This window comes from Oncorhynchus mykiss, chromosome 8 (assembly GCF_057628025.1).
Source record: "Oncorhynchus mykiss isolate SJ-2025 chromosome 8, ASM5762802v1, whole genome shotgun sequence".
NCBI classification, from domain to species: Eukaryota; Metazoa; Chordata; class Actinopteri; order Salmoniformes; family Salmonidae; genus Oncorhynchus; species Oncorhynchus mykiss.
Genome location: NC_143029.1, coordinates 46,748,363 through 46,768,127, shown reverse-complemented (window position 1 = coordinate 46,768,127; position 19,765 = coordinate 46,748,363). Strand labels below are relative to the sequence as shown.

At 41.6% G+C, this 19,765-nt stretch overlaps 1 protein-coding gene across 1 annotated transcript; it reads right to left on the bottom strand.

Moving 5' to 3' along the window:
- Positions 1-13,442: 13,442 nt before the first annotated feature.
- On the bottom strand, positions 13,443-15,322 carry rnf182 (ring finger protein 182). The gene has a single exon (XM_021612612.3). The coding sequence runs from the start codon at positions 14,948-14,950 to the stop codon at positions 14,093-14,095; it is 858 nt and encodes a 285-aa protein (XP_021468287.1). The 5' UTR covers positions 14,951-15,322; the 3' UTR covers positions 13,443-14,092.
- Between the last annotated feature and the right edge of the window lie 4,443 nt (positions 15,323-19,765).

Below are 19,765 nucleotides of genomic sequence, written 5' to 3'. Positions count from 1 at the left end.
TGCTTCACGGTTGGGATGGTGTTCTTGGGGTTGAACTCATCCTTCTTCTTCCACCAAACACGGCGAGTGTAGTTTAGACCAAAAAGCTATATTTCTGTCTCATCAGACCACATGACCTTCTCCCATTCCTCCTCTGGATCATAGAGATGGTCATTGGCAAACTTCAGACGGGCCTGGACATGCGCTGGCTTGAGCAGGGGGACCTTGCGTGTGCTGCAGGATTTTAATCCATGAAGACGTAGTGTGTTACTAATGGTTTTCTTTGAGACTGTGGTCCCAGCTCTCTTCAGGTCATTGACCAGGTCCTGCCGTGTAGTTCTGGGCTGATCCCTCACCTTCCTCATGATTAATTGATGCCCCACGAGGTGAGATCTTGCATGAAGCCCCAGACCGAAGGTGATTGACCGTCATCTTGAACTTCTTCCATTTTCTAATAATTGCACCAACAGTTGTTGCCTTCTCACCAAGCTGCTTGCCTATTGTCCTGTAGCTCATTCTAGCCTTGTGCAGGTCTACAATTTTATCCATGATGTCCTTACACAGCTCTCTGGTCTTGGCCCATGAGTGTTTGGACAGGTGTCTTTTATACAGGTAACGAGTTCAAACAGGTGCAGTTAATACAGGTAATGAGTGGAGAACAGGAGGGCTTCTTAAAGAAAAACTAACAGGTCTGTGAGAGCTGGAATTCTTACTGGTTGGTAGGTGATCAAATACTTATGTCATGCAATAAAATGCTAATTAATTACTTAAAAGTCATACAATGTGATTTTCTGGATTTTTGTTTTAGATTCCATCTCTCACAGTTGAAGTGCACCTGTGATAGAAAATGACAGACCTCTACATGCTTTGTAAGTAGGAAACCTGCAAAATCGGCAGTGTATCAAATACTTGTTCTCCCCACTGTAGGTTGTGGGGAGGGGGCGGGTACCCGGATCGGTGCTGGAGACTGGAGGGACTGCACACTCCCCTCCAAGCGCAGGATGGTTTTCAGCACACTGTCCATGGCGATACCGAGTCTGGAGAGACAGTCCTTGTGGTGCTGTACTGTCCCTACAATGGTCACCAGCTCGGCCTTTCATGCGGTCTTCATTTTGCGGGTCGGTAATTCTGTCCCGCTGGTATAAAAGATTTGGAGACAGGCGCAGGAATACACAATAGGGGTTTTTAATACACCAAAAACAAACACATATATGTCCCGTTCTGACCTTAGTTCTGTTATTATACAGTATCTTTGTTTTAGTATGGTCAGGGCGTGAGTTGGGTGGGTTGTCTATGTTCGTTTTTCTATAATTTGGGATTTCTGTGTTCGGCCTAGTATGGTTCTCAATCAGAGGCAGCTGTCAATCGTTGTCCCTGATTGAGAATCATACTTAGGTAGCCCGGGTTCACTTTTGAGTTGTGGGTGTTTATTTTCCGTGTTAGTGTCTGTGACACACAGGACTGTTTCGGTATGATTTACTTCACGTTTATTGTTTTGTTCAGTGTTCGTTATTCATAAAAAAACATGAACACTTACCACGCTGAGTTTTGGTCCTCCGATCCTTCATACTACTCCTCTTCGTCAGAAGGAGGACGAAAACCCTTACAGTATACAAAAACACTGGGCTGTACCCAAACAAAAGAACGAGGGTAAACCTCGATGAACAACATGGGACGATACCCGTAATATACAATATATAAAGCATGCAGAATGCAAGCTGCACCAACGCATAGGTACTGACACGACCAACATACATGTGAACAGTAACCGACAAAGACAGAGGGAACAGAGGGCACATATATAACGTACTAATCAGGGGAAATGGGAACCAGGTGTGTGTAATCAGACAAGACAGTCCGAGGTTGATGATAATGAATCCCGTTCAGTGAAGCCTAGAAAGCCGGTGACGTAGACCTCTGGAACTGGTGAACAGAATGAGCAGCAGTTCTGGGGGGATCCGTGACAGTACTCGGCGCATGTGATAAATACAATTTGATCTGATTTGGGAATTGGCAACAGATTTGAATGCAAATATTCAAAATATTTATAAAAACAATATGCTATTTCAGAGTTTCCTTTAGGAAAATTTGATAGTAAAAATAAAGAAAAACACTTGAATGAGCAGGTGTGTCACACGTACACATTCAAGGGTTTTTCTTTTTTTTGTACTATTAGCTACAAGGTAGAATATTGTAGAAGACATCACATCTACGAAAAAACACATATGGAATCATGTAGTGACCAAAAAAGTATACAAATCAAAACATATTTTATAGTAGCCACCCTTTGCCTTGATGACAGCTTTGCACACTCTTGGCATTCTCTCAACCAGCTTCACCTGGAATGTTTTCCAACAGTCTTGAAGGAGATCTCACATAAGCTGAGCACTGGTTGGCTGCTTTTCCTTCACTATGCAGTCCAATTCATCCCAAACCATTTCAATTGGGTTGAGATCGGGTGTTTGTGGAGGCCAGGTCATCTGATGCAGCACTCCATCACTCTCCTTGGTCAAATAGTCCTTACACAGCCTGGAGGTGTGTTACGTCATTGTCCTGTTGAAAACCTAATGATAGTCTCACTAAGCACAAACCAGATGGGATGGCGTATCGCTTTGGTCGTGATGATGGTTAAGTGTACCTTCAATTCTAAATAAATCCCTGACAGTGTCACCACCAAAGCACCCCTACACATTCACACCTCCTCTTCCATGCTTCATGGTGTCAACCTCACATGCGGAGATCATCCGTTCAACTTCTTCTCACAAAGACACAGTAGCTGGAACCAAAAATCTCAAATTTGGCTCATCAGACCAAAGGACAGGTTTCCACCAGTCTAATGTCCATTGCTCATGTTACTTGGCCCAAGCAAGTCTCTTCTTATTATTGGTGTCCTTTCGTAGTGTTTTTTTTTAAGCAATTCGACCATGAAGGCCTGGTTCATGCATTCTCTTCTGAACAGTTGATGTTGAGATGTGTCTGTTACTTGACCTCTATGAAGCATTTATTTGTGCTACAATCTGAGGCTGATAACTCTATTGAACATATCCTCTGCAGCAGAGATAACTCTGGGTCTTCCTCTCTTATGGCGGTCCTCGTGAGAGCCAGTTTCATCATAGCGCTTGATGGTTTTTGCGACTGCACTTGAAGAAACTTCTTGAAATTTTCCGCATTGACTGACACGTCTTAAAGTAATGATGGACTGTCATTTCTCTTTGCTTATTTGAGCTGTTCTTGCCATAATATGGACTTGGTCTTTTACCAAATAGGGCTATCTTCTGTATACCACCCCAACCTTGACACAACACAACTGATTGGCTCAAACGCATTGAGAAGGAAATATATTCCACAAATGAACTTGTAACAAGGCACACCTAATAATTGAAATGGATTTTTATTTATTTTTTATTTTACCTTTATTTAACTAGGCAAGACAGTTAAGAACAAATTCTTATTTTCAATGACGGCCTAGGAACAGTGGGTTAACTGCCTGTTCAGTGGCAGAACGACATTGCATTCCAGGTGACTACCTCATGAAGCTGGTTAAGAGAATGCCAAGAGTGTGAAAAGCTGTCATCAAGGCAAAGGGTGGCTACTTTGAAGAATCCCAAATTTAAAATATATTTTGATTTGTTTGACACTTTTTTGGTTACTAATTATTCTGTATGTGTTTTTTCATAGTTTTGATGTCTTCATTATTATTCTACAATGTAGAAAACATTAAAAATAAAGAAAAACCCTGGAATGAGTAGGTGTGTCCTAACTTTTGACTGGTACTCTATATATATGGATAATACCCTGAGAGATAGGTATTTGCCGGGGGCGTGCTACGACACCGACGTTCATTTATTTATGTCAGAAGGCTTGTATACGGATATTGACATACAGAAGGAAGTTAATTCGTTAATTTTCAATCAGAATATTTTGTTTAAAGATCAGCATTATATTGTTAGATTATAGGAGTAACTCTGGTAGGCCTGAAACAGACTTCCTCACCTCTATTTCAACTCAGGGTCAGTTGGAGTGCCGGGGCACACTGCCTTCATATCATAGGCCTACAGTAGATAAAGCTTAACAATGGCCACACCATTCTAAACCTTCACAAACGTTTCTCATTTTTATTAGGGTAACATCAAAAACAGTCGAACGAATTTAAACCATGTAAAAAACTCACTACTCTCCCCTGTGCCTAATAAAAAACCACACAACACTCCCCTATTTTGGACCATCCTTCCCCCAGTAAATGTTGATTTGTCCCTAAGATAGTTAGACAATCTACTCTATCTTGATTGATTGCCTGAAATGGCTTAGTAGCTAGTCATGAAGTCGTGAGATTGGGAACCTATCTAGCTGGCTAGCTAAAGCCAAATTCATAAAATGTCTGGGTGGCTAGAATTACAGAGAAACAACAATAAGAAGGAATCAATAGGCTACATAGCTTGATAAAATTCCTTTGCAAACCTCCTGCGAGTCCTGGCCATTACAGGCAGCTAAAATCAAATAAAATGCAGTGGCGTGTAGTAATGTATGCCAAAGGAAGCCAGGCTTCCCCCAAAAATGTACCAATAAAAAAATAAAAATAATAATAATTTACCTTTTGTCTCTCTGTGTTTCATAATTTCCCTTCAATTTGCAAGAGGCTGAATGTATCTCTCTGGAGAAAGCATTCGAGCGAGCAAAACAGTGCCACTCTGTCTCTGTATGTGTAGGCCATCTATCTGATGCTGTCTGGTCCGAAAGAGTCATTGTTGCCGTTCGTAGCATTGAATGCAAGGGAGGCCAGCAAGTATTTGGCCTCCCTGGATAAAAACAGTATAAAATAATAGCCAATCAGCATTGAGCGAGACTGAGTGAGCTCAATTATGAATGGTCCTGACACACTAAAAAAAAAGTGTCAAGGGAAACCAGTTTGGATTTGGCATCACTTATATCAAATCACATTGAGAGCATAGGTCATTGACAAAAATAACTTGAATTGTTACATCATGTTGTGTTGTTGTCCGCCAGTGGCTAGCTAGCTAAAATTGTCCCTTTCCTAAATTAGCCATGGATGGAATTTTCTGTACTGGCCAATGATTATAACGGCACTGATCCAATCATTACTGATCCATTCAGACATTGTGCCCCTGGCCTGAGGATGGAAGTTAAATACGTAGCTAGATGTAGAAGGCTAAATAATGTTAACTAGCTAACATTGCCCATGTAAAAGGCAAGCACTTTAGCCAGGTATCATAAGACAAGAAAAAATAAAAGCATGTACTTTATGACTGTTTCGTTAACATGAAGGAGAGGAGGATGGCATTGGCTTGAGTCAATATGTTTTTTCTACTTGCACGAACGCACACACAAACACACACACACACACGCACAAAAAGCATATTGCATGAGTTACTACTCTCCGTGGTTCTAAATCAATAGTTGTTTAGTGGTCCGAAAATGTCGGAGACATTAACTTGCTTGACCATGCTGCAGGTCATGTAACTGTTACATGCAATATGCTTTGGGACATCACAGGACAGAAGTTGCTCTCCGGTTTTGTGATGAAACAAATGTGTAGTTGAATTTATTCTGCCACTGTGTTCTTATTATCTCAGCCTTTAGGCCTTTATATCACAGGTTATAGAGCAAACAACGTATTTGTCACAACACATACATTAGGTTGTAATATGGCATTTTTTCTGGCTTCCCCAGTGATTTTACCCACTCACCACTACCGATCAAACATTGTGTGTGTCACTCGACAATCTTTCTCCTCCTCCACTGATGATACTGTCTGTACGCACTAACTAGAGTATTTAGCGCCCTGTCTAGCATATCTTTGCTCCCTGGTTTACCTTGGAAGGAACCCCTTACTAGGGAGAATAAGTGATTAAAGAGCAACTGCTCCTAAAAACCAACGAATCCCTTTGAATACGGCCTATGTCCCATTGATATGAGTCAGAAACCTTTATTCTACTGTCAAAATGGTCTACAAAGTGCAAATAGGATAATTTTGGTCATCAAGTCAGTTTCGTCTAAAACGGAGTTTGTCACCTGACTGCGTCACAAAGAGTAAATTAAGGTTGGGTTTGGATTATATAGTCCATGGTTCACTCCAGACCTGTCTGCCCTTGACCAGCACAATAACATCCTGTGGCGTTCTGCATTAGCATCGAATAGCCCCCGTGATATGCAACTTTTCAGGGAAGTTAGAAATAAATAAACACAGCCAGTTAGAAAAGCTAAGGCTAGCTTTTTCAAACAGAAATTTGCATCCTGTAGTACTAAACATTTTTTTGGGACATTGTAAAGTCCATGGAGAATAAGAGCACCTCCTCCCAGCTGCCCACTGCTCTGAGGCTAGGAAACACTGTCACCACTGATAAATCAGTGTCTCCTGACCCCTCCTGTCTCAGCCTCCAGTATTTATGCTGCAGTAGTTTATGTGTCGGGGGGCTAGGGTCAGTTTGTTATATCTGGAGTACTTCTCCTGTCCTATTCGGTGTCCTGTGTGAATTTAAGTGTGCTCTCTCTAATTCTCTCTTTCTCTCTTTCTTTCTCTCTCTCGGAGGACCTGAGCACTAGGACCATGCCTCAGGACTACCTGACATGATGACTCCTTCCTGTCCCCAGTCCACCTGGCCGTGCTGCTGCTCCAGTTTCAACTGTTCTGCCTTATTATTAATGGACCATGCTGGTCATTCATGAACATTTGAATATCTTGGCCATGTTTTGTTATAATCTCCACCCGGCACAGCCAGAAGAGGACTGGCCACCCCACATAGCCTGCTTCCTCTCTAGGTTTCTTCCTAGGTTTTGGCCTTTCTAGGGAGTTTTTCCTAGCCACCGTGCTTCTACACCTGCATTGCTTGCTGTTTGGGGTTTTAGGCTGGGTTTCTGTACAACACTTTGAGATATCAGCTGATGTACGAAGGGCTATATAAATAAACTTGATTTGATTTGATTTGAAATTTGATTTGAAATCCACTATAATTGAGAATTTCAATCAGCATTTTTCTACGGCTGGCCAGGCTTTCCACCTGGCTACCCCTACCCCGGTCAACTGCCCGGCACCCTCTACAGCAACTCGCCAAAGCCCCCACCATTTCTCCTTTACCCAAATCCAGATAGCTGATGTTCTGAAAGAGCTGCAACATCTGGACCCCTACAAATCAGCCGGGCTAGACAATCTGGACCCTCTCTTTCTAAAATCATCTGATGAAATTGTTGCAACCCCTATTACTAGCCTGTTCAAACTCTCTTTCGTATCGTCTGACATTCCCAAAGATTGGAAAGCTGCCGCGTCATACCCCTCTTCAAAGGGGGAAACACTCTAGACCCAAAATGTTACAGACCTATATCTATCCTACCCTGTCTTCCCAAGGTCTTCGAAAGCCAAGTTAACAAACAGATTACCGACCATTTTGAATCCCACTGTACCTTCTCCGCTATGCAATCTTGTTTCAGAACTGGTCATGGGTGCACCTCAGCCACGCTGAAGGTCCTAAACGACATCATAACCACCATCGATAAGAGACATTACTGTGCAGCCGTATTCATCGACCTGCCTGGATATCAACCGGATTCCTTTTTCTATGGCTTCCCTAACGTGTCAGCAGTCTTTAGACATAGATTCAGGCTTTTATTTTGAAAAAATGAGCGTGAAGGATCACATTGCGTAAGTGGATAGGTGGGGGCTCTCAGAGTGAGTTTTGCGCAACTGAGTAAAGCGGCCATTGTTTCTCCCGCTGTTATTGAAAAAGCTACACACTCGGTTGATATATTATCGAATATATATTTCAAAGACAACTTGAGGATTGATTATAAAAAACGTTTGACATGTTTCTGTGGACATTATGGATATTGTTAGGAATATACGTCTGTGTTGTCGTGACTGCTCTTTCCTGTGGATTTCTGAACATAACGCGACAAACAAACGTTGGTATTTTGGGTATAAAAATAATGTTTATGGAACAAGAGGAACATTTGTTGTGTAACTGGGAGTCTCGTGAGTGAAAACATCCGAAGATCATCAAAGGTAAACTATTTTTTTGATTGCTTTTCTGATTTTTGTGACCTAGCTACTTAATGCTTAGTGTACATAATGTTATGCTATGCTATCAATAAATTTACACAAATGCTTGGATTGCTTTCGCTGTAAAGCATAATTTCAAAATCTGAGACGACAGGTGGATTAACAAAAGGCTAAACTGTGTTTTGCAATATTGCACTTGTGATTTCATGAATATGAATATTTTTTAATAATATTATTTGACTGTGGCGCTATGCTATTCAGCGGTTGCTGATGACAATTATCCCGGTACCGGGATGGGTAGCGTCAAGAAGTTAAATAAAGGTGAAATATATATATATATATATTTTTAGCTAGCTAACATTAGCATTGCTAACTATTTTTGACAAACTTTGCTAGTAACAGTAATGACAACATGGCAACTTTCTAAAGTGAATTTGTCGACATCATATTAAGTTGTTTACTACAAATGTTTTGCCTACTTTAACAATGTGATCGCATTTCCATAGCACTGTAAGTTAGTGTAATTTAGACTAAACAGTCACATTAGCCTCCGAGGTCCAACCCATGTCTAGGGCACACATTCATATTGGATGCAGCTATGGTGGTATTAGCTAACTCATGTCTGACTACAACAGTGCACTAGCCATAGAATTTCGAATTAGAATACTAGATGTAACTGACAGTTAGACTTACACGTTATGTCGTTGTCTTTTGTTTGAATTGTTTACGTGTCCACTGTGCGGGGGAAATGATGATACAAGCGGAACTACGTAGCTAATACTGTTGTAACGGGGATCCTTATTGTAGCAACACACTTTTGGAGGGAAGGCAATCCTGCGCTGCGTTAGTTAAGTTTTCATGTCATCGGGTGTAGTTCATAAAGGTTGAAGAGTGTATGTTAGGATGAAGTGTGAATTCATGCCAGGAATAATAAGTGTGAAGTGTGAAGTATTTTTTCCTTTATTCATGTGTTTAATCTGAACCCGTTATAACGCCGGTTAAACTGTTATGTATGTAAGCACTTCAGAGTTATACCAAGCTAATAAGTCACTCATAAGATAAGGTTGTAAGAGTGTGCTTAACTGTATTTTTCATTTACTTTATAGTTCTCACGGAAGGTGATAATTCTGACTAAAACTACAGAATAAAGCCGCCAGTTAAAATCAAGGAACACACTTTTGGAGGGAAGGCAATCATCAAAAGTGTGTGCTCGTGGTTACTGAAGGGAGCTACACTAGAATGGATATGAACCTTCTTATGATGGGATAAAGGTCAGCCATTTTGGTCAGGGAGAGGGTCAACCATGGTTTGCCAGCGCTGTGATAAGATATTGTGTAAAATATGAATTTTAACAATTTATCTGCACTGTATGTTTGTTACCTAGCTAGCCAGACAGTTTTTGAGGAATGATTCCATAATTCTTTTTTAATTAACTGCCATCATTCCATTTAAACAATGCAGTCAACCCACAGCCCTAAACTGGCTGAAATCAGTTGATAACAGGACAACTTTTCGTACTTTATTTCATACTGGTCCCCTGCAGGAATCGAATCCACACCCCTGGCGTTGCCAGCACCATGCTTTAAGTTGTACAAAACAGTTTGCCAGTTTGATAAACTAGTAGGTTAGCCTGATTGCTGTGTTTATCATTCAGTTTCACTTCACATACCATGATATTTAAAGTGAAATAGAAAGGTGAATGCAGCCATCAGGTTGGAGCAGGGAACTCCTGTTGTATACGGAACATCACGCTGGACGTGTCACGCCCTGATCTGTTTCACCTGTGCTTGTCTCCACCCCCCTCCAGGTGTCGCCCATCTTCCCCATTATCCCCTGGGTATTTATACCTGTGTTTTCTGTCTGTGCCAGTTTATCTTGTTTGTTCAAGCCTACCAGTGGTTTGTGTCTTAGTGCCTGCTTTTTCCAGTCTCTCTTTTCTCACCCTCCTGGTTTTGACCCTTGCCTGTCCTGACGCCGAGCCCGCCTGCCTGACCACTCTGCCTGCCCTTGAGCCTGCCTGTCGTCCTGTACCTTTGCACCTACTCTGGATTACTGACCTCTTTGCCTGACCTGACCCTGGGCCTGCCTGCCATACTGTACCTTGGCCCCACTACTCTGGATTATCAACCCCTGCCTGCCTTGACCTGTCGTTTTCCTGCCCCTGTTGTTACAATAAATATTGTTACTTCTACACAGTCTGCACTTGGGTCTTACCTGAAACCTGATAGGAAGGAATGACCACTCTGACATGTTTGCCCAAGTAACCCCATTACCACCAGACAAAATGTCGATAGGCAGAGTATCTGTATCAACTGGAGATGAAAGGCACATTGTTATATTAGCAGAACAATGCTTCTGCGGTATTATGTAAAAAAATGTTTATTGTACTTAGACCTGTTACTACACTGAACAAAAATATGAACACAACATGCAACAAGATTTCAATGAGTCACAATTCATATAAGGAAATCTGTCAGTTACAATACATTAATTAGGCCCATATCTATATATTTAACATGACTTGGAATACAGATATGCATCTGTTGGTCACAAATAAAACATGTTTACATAGGTATGGACGTGGATTAGAAAACCAGTCAGTATCTGGTGTGACCAGCATTTGATTCATGCAGCACGACACGTCTCCTTTACATAGAGTTGTTCAGGCTGTTGATTGTGGTCTGTGGAATGTTATCCCATTCCTCTTCAATGGCTATGCTTAGTTGCTGGATATTGGCAGGAATTGGAACACGCTGTCGTGCACGGTGATCCAGAGCATCCCAAACATGCTCAATGGGTGACAGGTCTGAGTATGCATTGTCCGTAGTTTCGGCCTGCCCATACCATAACCCCACCGCTACCATGGGGCACTCTGTTCACAACGTTGACATCAGCTGACTGCTTGCCCACAAAACGCTGTCTGACATCTGCCCGGTACAGTTGAAACCAGGATTCATCTGTGAAGAGCACACTTCTCCAGTGTGCCAATGGCCATCGAAGGTGAGCACTTGCCCGCTGAAGCTGGTTACGATGAGAAACTGCAGTCAGGTCAAGAACCTGGGTGAGGGTGACGAGCATGCAGATGAGCTTTCCTGAGACGAAATATGAGAAGATGTAGATTTTCTAACCTAAGTGTTTAGATAACTTTCAAATGTACACTGAACAAAAATATTTACGCAACTTGTAAAGTGTTGGTCCCATGTTTCATGAGCTGAAATAAAAGAGCCCAGAAACTTTCCATACGCACACAAATAATATTTCTAAAACAAATTGCATAAATTTGTTTACATCCCTGTTAGTGAGCATTTCTCCTTGGCAAGATAATCCATCCACCAGACAGTGTGCATTTGGCATGCTGACAGCAGGAATATCCACCAGAGCTGTTGACAGAGAATTTAATGTTAATTTCTTTACCATACCCGCCTCCAACATCATTTTAGAGAATTCTCTTCACGGATTAAATAGTTTCAACCTTACCGGGCAGATGGCAGACAGTGTGTATGGCGTAGTGTGGGCGAGCGGTTTGCTGTTGTCAACGTTGTGAACAGAGTGCCCCATGGTGATGGTGGGGTTATGGTATGGGCAGGCAGAAACTACGGACTACACAGTTGCATTTTATCGATGGCAATTTGAATGAACAGAGATACCATGGTGAGATCCTGATGCCCATTATCGTGCTTTTCATCCGGCGCCATCACCTCATGTTTCAGCATGATAATGCATAGCCCCATATCAAAAGTTGCACACAATCTTTTACATGTTTTATTATTTATTACAAAAAACACAGGGAAGGGGTAACATTAAAGTATTAGAGCATGAAGGACAAACACTACAGCATCAAGACACTATAAAACATGTATCAGTCTTTCCGCAACAGAGCCATCCTTATGTGTGAGGGTGCATGTGCATGATAGTGATATCAAATATATGTAATAGTTCCCGTTTTCATGATCACAATCTTGTGAAACCCGAACCCTCCAAGATCCCCCCACAGTTCCCCAATAGCTGTTCCTCAACCATTCACGACCCCTCCCACAGCCCCCCCACGGAATAAAAAAATAAAAAATAAAATGAATTCCATTCCCCACCCCCAAGAAGAAGTGCTGGGCTGGCGTGGTTACATGTGGTCTGTGATTGTGAGGCCGGTTGGATGTACTGCCAAATTCTCTAAAACGACGTTGGAGGCAGCTTATGGTAGGGAAATGAACATAAAATTCTCTGGCAACAGCTCTGGTGGACATCCCTGCAGTAAGCATGTCAATCGTCAGTTGTCAGGTGCTTCTACACCTGCATTGCTTGCTGTTTGGGGTTTTAGGCTGGGTTTCTGTACAGCACTTTGATATATCAGCAGATATAAGAAGGGTTATATAAATACATTTGATTTGATTTGTACGATCCCTCAACACTTAAGACATCTGTGGCAATGTGTTGTGGACAAAATGGCACAATTTAGAGTGGCTTTTTAGTGTCCCCAGCACAAGATGCACCTGTGTAATGATCATGCTGTTTAATCAGCTTCTTGATATGCCACATCTGTTAGGTGGATGGATTATCTTGGCAAAGGGGAAATGCTCAATAACAGGGATGTAAACCAAGTTGTGGCAAAATTAGAGAGAAATAAGCTTTTTGTGATTTCTATAATCTTTTATTTTAGCTCATGAAACAAGGGACCAAAACTTTACATGTTGCGTTCATATTTTTGTTCAATTTATGTAGATATCTTTGTTAGAAAGAATACTATACTTCCCTTGAAGGAATTATGCTGAATGTAAACGTAAACGTCTCAATTTACCCCACTCCCATACAGGTTAACTTTTGAATTCCCCCAACTGTATGTTAGGACTACAAAAGAAGAAAGCCTGGCAATGTAATGCGTATAAAGCATTACATTTGTTATGCTATTTGAGAAAATGCAACAACATCAGTAACATTTATTGCTGGGCATAGATAGTATTTCCTGTTACAAAATCATTCGAAAAAAGATATCTATGTGAACCTAGTTTTGTTAATAGCATAGCTAATCCACATCTCCATTTTGCACTTGTCCTTAGATATTTGCAAACAACTCATTAAGATATTGATTATTATTATTAAAACAAAGGGGTTATTCATAACACCTGGGCTGTGTTCATTAGGCCCCAACTGGAAGAAAACTGACTGAAACAAGAAGGAACTTTCTGGACTTGTCCAATAATGAACACTTGTTTTTGTGTTCCTGTTGCAAAACATTTTTGCTCCTGGTGTGCCCTAATGAATAAGACCTGTTGTGTTCAATTTAAAAAAAAATCTGTTGCATGCTGTAATGATCACAACCCTTGACTGCCGTGGTCAATTTGTCATTTGCATTTCTGCACCCAATTCTGAATGAGAAGCATCCATTTACTCTCCTGTGTGGATTGTGGATTATCCCGTAAACATTCTGAAGGTGATATGCAAGTCAAATTAACTTCACATTTGAGAAACAATTTTCATTAAAACATTTTTTATTATGTTTTATTGTCACATACTCCAGAATGATGATGATAGTATGATGATACATTTATGGTGGCGGTTATATTATGACTAACTCATATTCTTGGTGTCCTCCACATTATTCACGTCCTTTATAACAAATTATTATTTACACTGACTTGCCAAAGCTTAGCATTAGACCATTGTTCCTCCCTCTAAGTGCTTTCAATACAAAATGTATACATTTCTACTGTGCCAATTATGGCCAGATAGTTATATTGTTAATACCTCAAAATGAAAAAAGAATGCTTCATAATTTTTCTGGTTGCGAAAGCATACCCGATACTTACTGCGACTTCTTATTTAAGTATAGTTGGATATTTGGTGGACCGTTTTGTTTACACAGTACACAAATGACATAATCTAAATGAATGACTAGAACTGAAAATGCCCAAACTTAACATTGATCTAAACTGTACATCTCTTGTACCTGCTCTCTTCCCATATACAATCCACCAAGTAATTTGAGCCTGAGTAAAAATTAAAATAACATTTAAAAAAAGAAATATTCTATGGTATCCAGGATGCCAATTTCCATTGTCAGTAGTAACGATCTCCTTCGGAAAAATGTAAAATTTCTGCAACCAGTTCTTAACCTCCTCGGATGATCGTTCTTTGGCTGCTATGGGGCATAAGGTCCCAGAACTCGTGACAGAGGCACTGGCAGAAGCCGTAGACCATGATCATGACGAGGCTTGCCGGGACCAGGCTTACCAGAAGGACCCCCAGGGTGGTCTTCTGCATGATGAGCAGGTAGACCCCCATGGGCAAGGAGCTGAAGTAGAGGAGCCCCAACACCCACACCAGCGCCCGGGCGGCGCAGTTCCACACCGCCCACCTCTGGGTGATGGAGGCCATGGAGTCCAGACTGGAGGAGTGGTAATCCCTACCCTGGATGGTGCCCACTCCAGGGGGGTGGGAGTGAAGTTGGTAGGGGTGGTGGTCCTGAGGGGATGGAGGCGGTTCCATGATGGTGATGACCATGTAGTTGGGTGAGCCGCGGATGGAGGAGTAGGTGTGGGTGGTGGTAGTGGTAGTGGAGGAGGATGGGGAGCCGCTGGGAGGGTTGCCCATGAGTGAGCTTAGGTGCCTGGGGCTGAGCAGTAGCTCGGTGGGGCCTTCATTGGGGTAGTGCAAGTTCCTCTGGTTCCGGGTCTGGAGGGTCAGCGCGGCCACCAAGTTGCAGTCATCTGGCAGGTTGCCCGCCGCCTCGCCCGGGAAACTAGTGACGAACCGGCAAAACGGGCACACCACAGCATTGGGTGGCGACTCGCCCAAGTCTAAGATCTTGGCCAGGCACTTGGCACACAGGCGGTGACAGCACTCGAGAACCTTAGGGCGCCGGCTGCCCAGGCTATATGGGCAGTAACAGATCATGCACTCCAGCTCCTCCGTGCTGAAGCCCTCCACTATCCCCCCTTCCTCCATATTCCGTAACTTCCCCATCATCTCTCTCTCTCTCTCTCTCTCTCTCTTTCTTTCTTTCTTTCTTTCTTTCTTTTTTTCTTTCTTTCTTTCTTTCTTTCTTTCTTTCTTTCTGTCTGTCTCAGCTCCCCACAGGATCAACGGAAGAAGATGACAGTCCAAAGCTTTTGGGGAAATTCAGCGTTGGAAGACATGACGAGAGGCAGCAGCAGCCTTCTGATGGCGACGACAGTAGCAACGCTCCGCTCCGGAGGAGGTTTCAGGGTCATCCTGGTTGTCTGTGCAGCTCCTGTGGTGTGTGTATGTGTGGGTGTGGGTGTGTGTATGGGAAGCCTAGCGCGTTCTAGCCTCCGGGGTACGCGCCTCGGCTCAGTTTGGGGTAGGCCTAACTACTCGTCATGCGGGGCCAAAAGCCTTTCATGCACCACAGAGAGAGAGAAAGAGAGCGAGAGAGAGATGGAGGGGAGAGGCCATCATTGAAAAAAAAGATTTGTGTTAACACAGCATTAGAACAGAAAAAACAGGGGCAATGAACAACAAAGCAGGGCCTGTACAAACCAGGACTGGAATTTTCGAGCCCAGCCTTTTGTTGCCAGTTTAAATTCAGTCCAATTAGTGGTGGGTTCTCTTTCGTTTTCTGGTACTGTGTCTGTTAATGGTCTCTGTGTGTGTCTGTGTGTGTCATGAAGAATCTTCCAAAGAGTTTTCGGTCTGAAGGAGATGACAGGATGTACTGATCAACTCAATGTTGATGATCATTTTTCTTGAAGTGAAGATAACATGGAGGAGGTGAAGATTTATGGGCCAGTAAAGACTTCTGTGATTGGGAGGGAAAATGGAGCATGTCATTGTTGGGGATAGTGATTTGGCAGTAAACTGTGCTCTTGTGCTCTCTTTGAAAGAACTTCTAAGCCTAATAACAATGATGTTGGTCTGGATGCTGAAAGGGGAAACTTGCTGAATGATAAGAGAAAAGACAGTCAAATATGTTCTTTTCGGTTATTTACAAAAAAATAAGTAATGGATGCTTTTCTAGCAGTAGACAACAAGAAATCTACAGGGGCAAACCAATTGGATCCTGGTCTGCTTAAGTGTGCTAGCATTGTTGGCTCAAGAACCCACATTTTTTTTATCTAACATTGTTATCAGGAAATATTCCAAAAGTACAGAAATCAGCTCTTGTGCTGCCGCTCCATAAGGGAGGGGATAGTAGTGATCTTAGTAAGTATTGCCCCCATTCAAGGCATTTTTGTCTTGCTCAGATCTTTGAATCCTTGGTAAATGTACAACATTTTTATCTGAGAAATGTATTTTGAATGTAAACACATAAGGGTTTAGACCTGGGAATAGTACTATTACTATAGTACTATTGTAAATAGCCCATCCAACCAACTACCTACCTCATCCCCATATTTGTTTTTTTTGTTTATTTCTGCTCTTTTGCACACCAGTATTTCTACTTGCACATCTTCATCTGCACATCTATCACTCCAGTGTCAATTGCTATATTGTAATTACTTCGCCACTATGGCCTATTTATTGCCTTACCTCCGTACTTCATTTGCACCCACTGTATACAGACTTTCTATTGTTATTGACTGTATGTTTGTTTATCCCATGTGTAACTCTGTGTTGTTTTTGTCGCACTGCTTTGCTTTATCTTGGCCAGGTCGCAGTTGTAAATGAGAACTTGTTCTCAACTGGCCTACCTGGTTAAATAAAGGTGAAAAAAATACTAATATTTTCTTTTGAATTAGTTGTCCTCGATAGGCGTGAGCTCTGGCGCCTGTTCATGGTTTCATGATTATCTTAGTGACAGAACTCAGGCCATAGTGATTGATGGGGTTAAGTCCGCATTTATTGAAGTACATAAAGGTGTTCTGCAGGGGTCGATACTCGGACATGTTCTTTTCAATATTTATAAATATCAGATTTCAAGAAAGACCCATGTGCAGACTGTTGAAGTAACAATGTTTATTGCAACAACACAGGCAGGCAAATGACAGGTCAAGGCAGGCAGGGGTTGATAATCCAGAGTAGTGGGGCCAAGGTATAGGACATCAGGCAGGCCAGGGTCAGGTCAGGCAGAGGTCAGTAATCCAGAGTAGAGTCAAAGGCACAGGACACCAGGCAGGCTCAGAGTCAGGACAGGCAAGGGTCAAAACCATGAGGAAGAGAAAAAGTGAGACTGGGGAAAGCAGGAGCTGAGACAAGATGCTGGTTGACTTGAACACAAAACAAACTGGCAATAGACAAAGAACACAGGTATAAGTACCCAGGGGATAATGGGGAAGATGGGTGACACCTGGAGGGGGTGGAGACAAGCACGAGGACAGGTGAAACAGATCAGAGCGTGACAATATAAATGCTATTGGTCAATCTGTTTCAATTTTTACATTTCATCTATATGCGGATGATACTATTATGCACACAATTGCCCCCACCGCTTGGCTGTGACAAGACTACATTCCAATTTTGCAGTTGTACAGGAAGTCCTTACTGATTTAAAACTCATACTTAATACGGGTATAATAAATGTTGTTTCCAAGTTCTCGTAAGATTGTCTAAGATGGATTACATCTTAACTTATTGGATGGTTCTTGCATAAAAATGCCTAGGTATTTGGATTGACAATGATTTATTGTTCTTAAAACATGACTGAGCTTTTACTTTTTAAGAAAACATATCTTGTCTCTCTCTAGTCAGCAGGGAGCAAATTGTGCAGTCAACCTTTCTACCTGTTCTTGAATATGGTGATACTATTTGTCAAAGTGCAGCTGTCTCTACTCTTAACCCCTTGAATGCCGTTTTTCATACCTCCCTTAGTTTTATTACTTATCACTGTATTATTTACCAAAAGATTGGCTGGACCTCTTTGAAGTCAAGTAGATCACATCACGTCAAGTAAATCCTGCTCCGCAAACTCCCGACTTGCTGAGTACACTGTTAAGATTTTAAATGAAAAGTTATCAAACCTGTAAATCAGCCTGTAATGTCCTTGCACCTTTAACAGTGGAATGATCTACAATACACCTTAAAATTTGAGGAATTGGTGCCTCTAAGCGATTTCAGACGGTTGTCGGGGGACGTTTTTACTGGAGAATTGTCTGGTTTTTATGATTGTGTTTAGCTTTTTGTGTCTTGTTGTGCACAATGTGTATTTTAATGTGTATATGAATGTGTATTTGAATATGTTTGTTGTATTTTGATTTTGTATTGTGGTGCTATACAGGGCTCATCTGGAAAAGAGACCTTTGTCTCAGCATTTACTCCCTGTCAAAAAAAAGGTTACCATGAAATGCTTACTTACAAGCCCTTAACCAACAATGCAGTTCAAGAAAAAGAGTTAAGAAAATATTTACTAAATAAACTAAAGTACAGAAAATTATAAAAAGTAACAAGAAAATAACAAGGCTATATAAATATATATATACAGTTGAAGTCAGATTACATACACCTTTGTGAAATACATTTAAACTCAGTTTTTCACAATTCCTGACATTTAATCCTAGTAAAAATTCCCTGTCTTGGGTCAGTTAGGATCACCACTTTATTTTAAGAATGTGAAATGTCAGAATAATAGTAGAGAGAATGATTTATTTCAGCTTTTATTTCTTTCATCACTGTGTATATACACTCAATTAGTATTTGGTAGCATTACCTTTAAATTGTTTAACTTGGGTCAAACATTTCGGGTAGCCTTCCACAAGCTTCCCACATAAATTGGGTGAAATTTGGCCCATTCCTCCTGACAGAGCTGGTGTAACTGTATCATGTTTGTAAGCCTCTGTGCTCGTACACGCTTTTTCAATTCTGCCCACAAATTTACTATCAGATTGAGGACATGGGCTTTGTGTTGGCTCCAATAGTTTATATACACATACACAACCACTCCACAAATTTCTTGTTGAAAAAAAAAAGTTTTAGCAAGTCGGTTAGGACATCTACTTTGTGCATGACACAAGTAATTTTTCCAACAATTGTTTACAGACAGATTATTTCACTGATAATTCACTGTATCACAATTCCAGTGGGTCAGAAGTTTACATGCACTAAGTTGACTGTACCTTTAAAGAGCTTGGAAAATTCCAGAAAATAAATTCATGGCTTTAGAAGCTTCTGATAGGCTAATTGATATCATTTGAGTCAATTGGAAGTGTACCTGTGGATGTATTTCAAGGCCTACCTTCAAACTCAGTGCCTCTTTGCTTGACATCATGGGAAAATCAAAAGAAATCAGCCAAGACCTCAGAGAAGAAAGTTGTAGACCTCCACAAGTCTGGTTCATCCTTGGGAGCAATTTCCAAACGCCTGAAGGTACCACTATTGTACAAACAATAGTACGCAAGTATAAACACCATGGGACCACGCAGCCGTCATACCGCTCAGGAAGGGGACGCATTCTGTCTTCTAGAGATGAGCGTACTTTGGTGCGAAAAGTGCAAATCAATCCCAGAACAACAGCAAAGGACCTTGTGAAGATGCTGGAGGAAACAGGAACAAAATTATCTATATCCACAGTAAAACGATATCGACATAACCTGAAAGGCCACTCAGCAAGGAAGAAGCCACTGCTCCAAAACCACTATAAAAAAGCCAGACTATGGTTTGCAACTGCACATGGGGACAAAGACTTTTTGGCGAAATGTCCTCTGGTCTGATGAAACAAAAATAGAACGGTTTAGCCGTAATGACCATCGTTATGTTTGGAAGAAAAAAGGGGAGGCTTGCAAGCCGAAGAACATCATCCCAACCGTGAAGCATGGGGGTAGCAGCATCATGTTGTGGGGGTGCTTTGCTGCAGGAGGGACTGGTGCACATCATGAGGATTAAAAATTA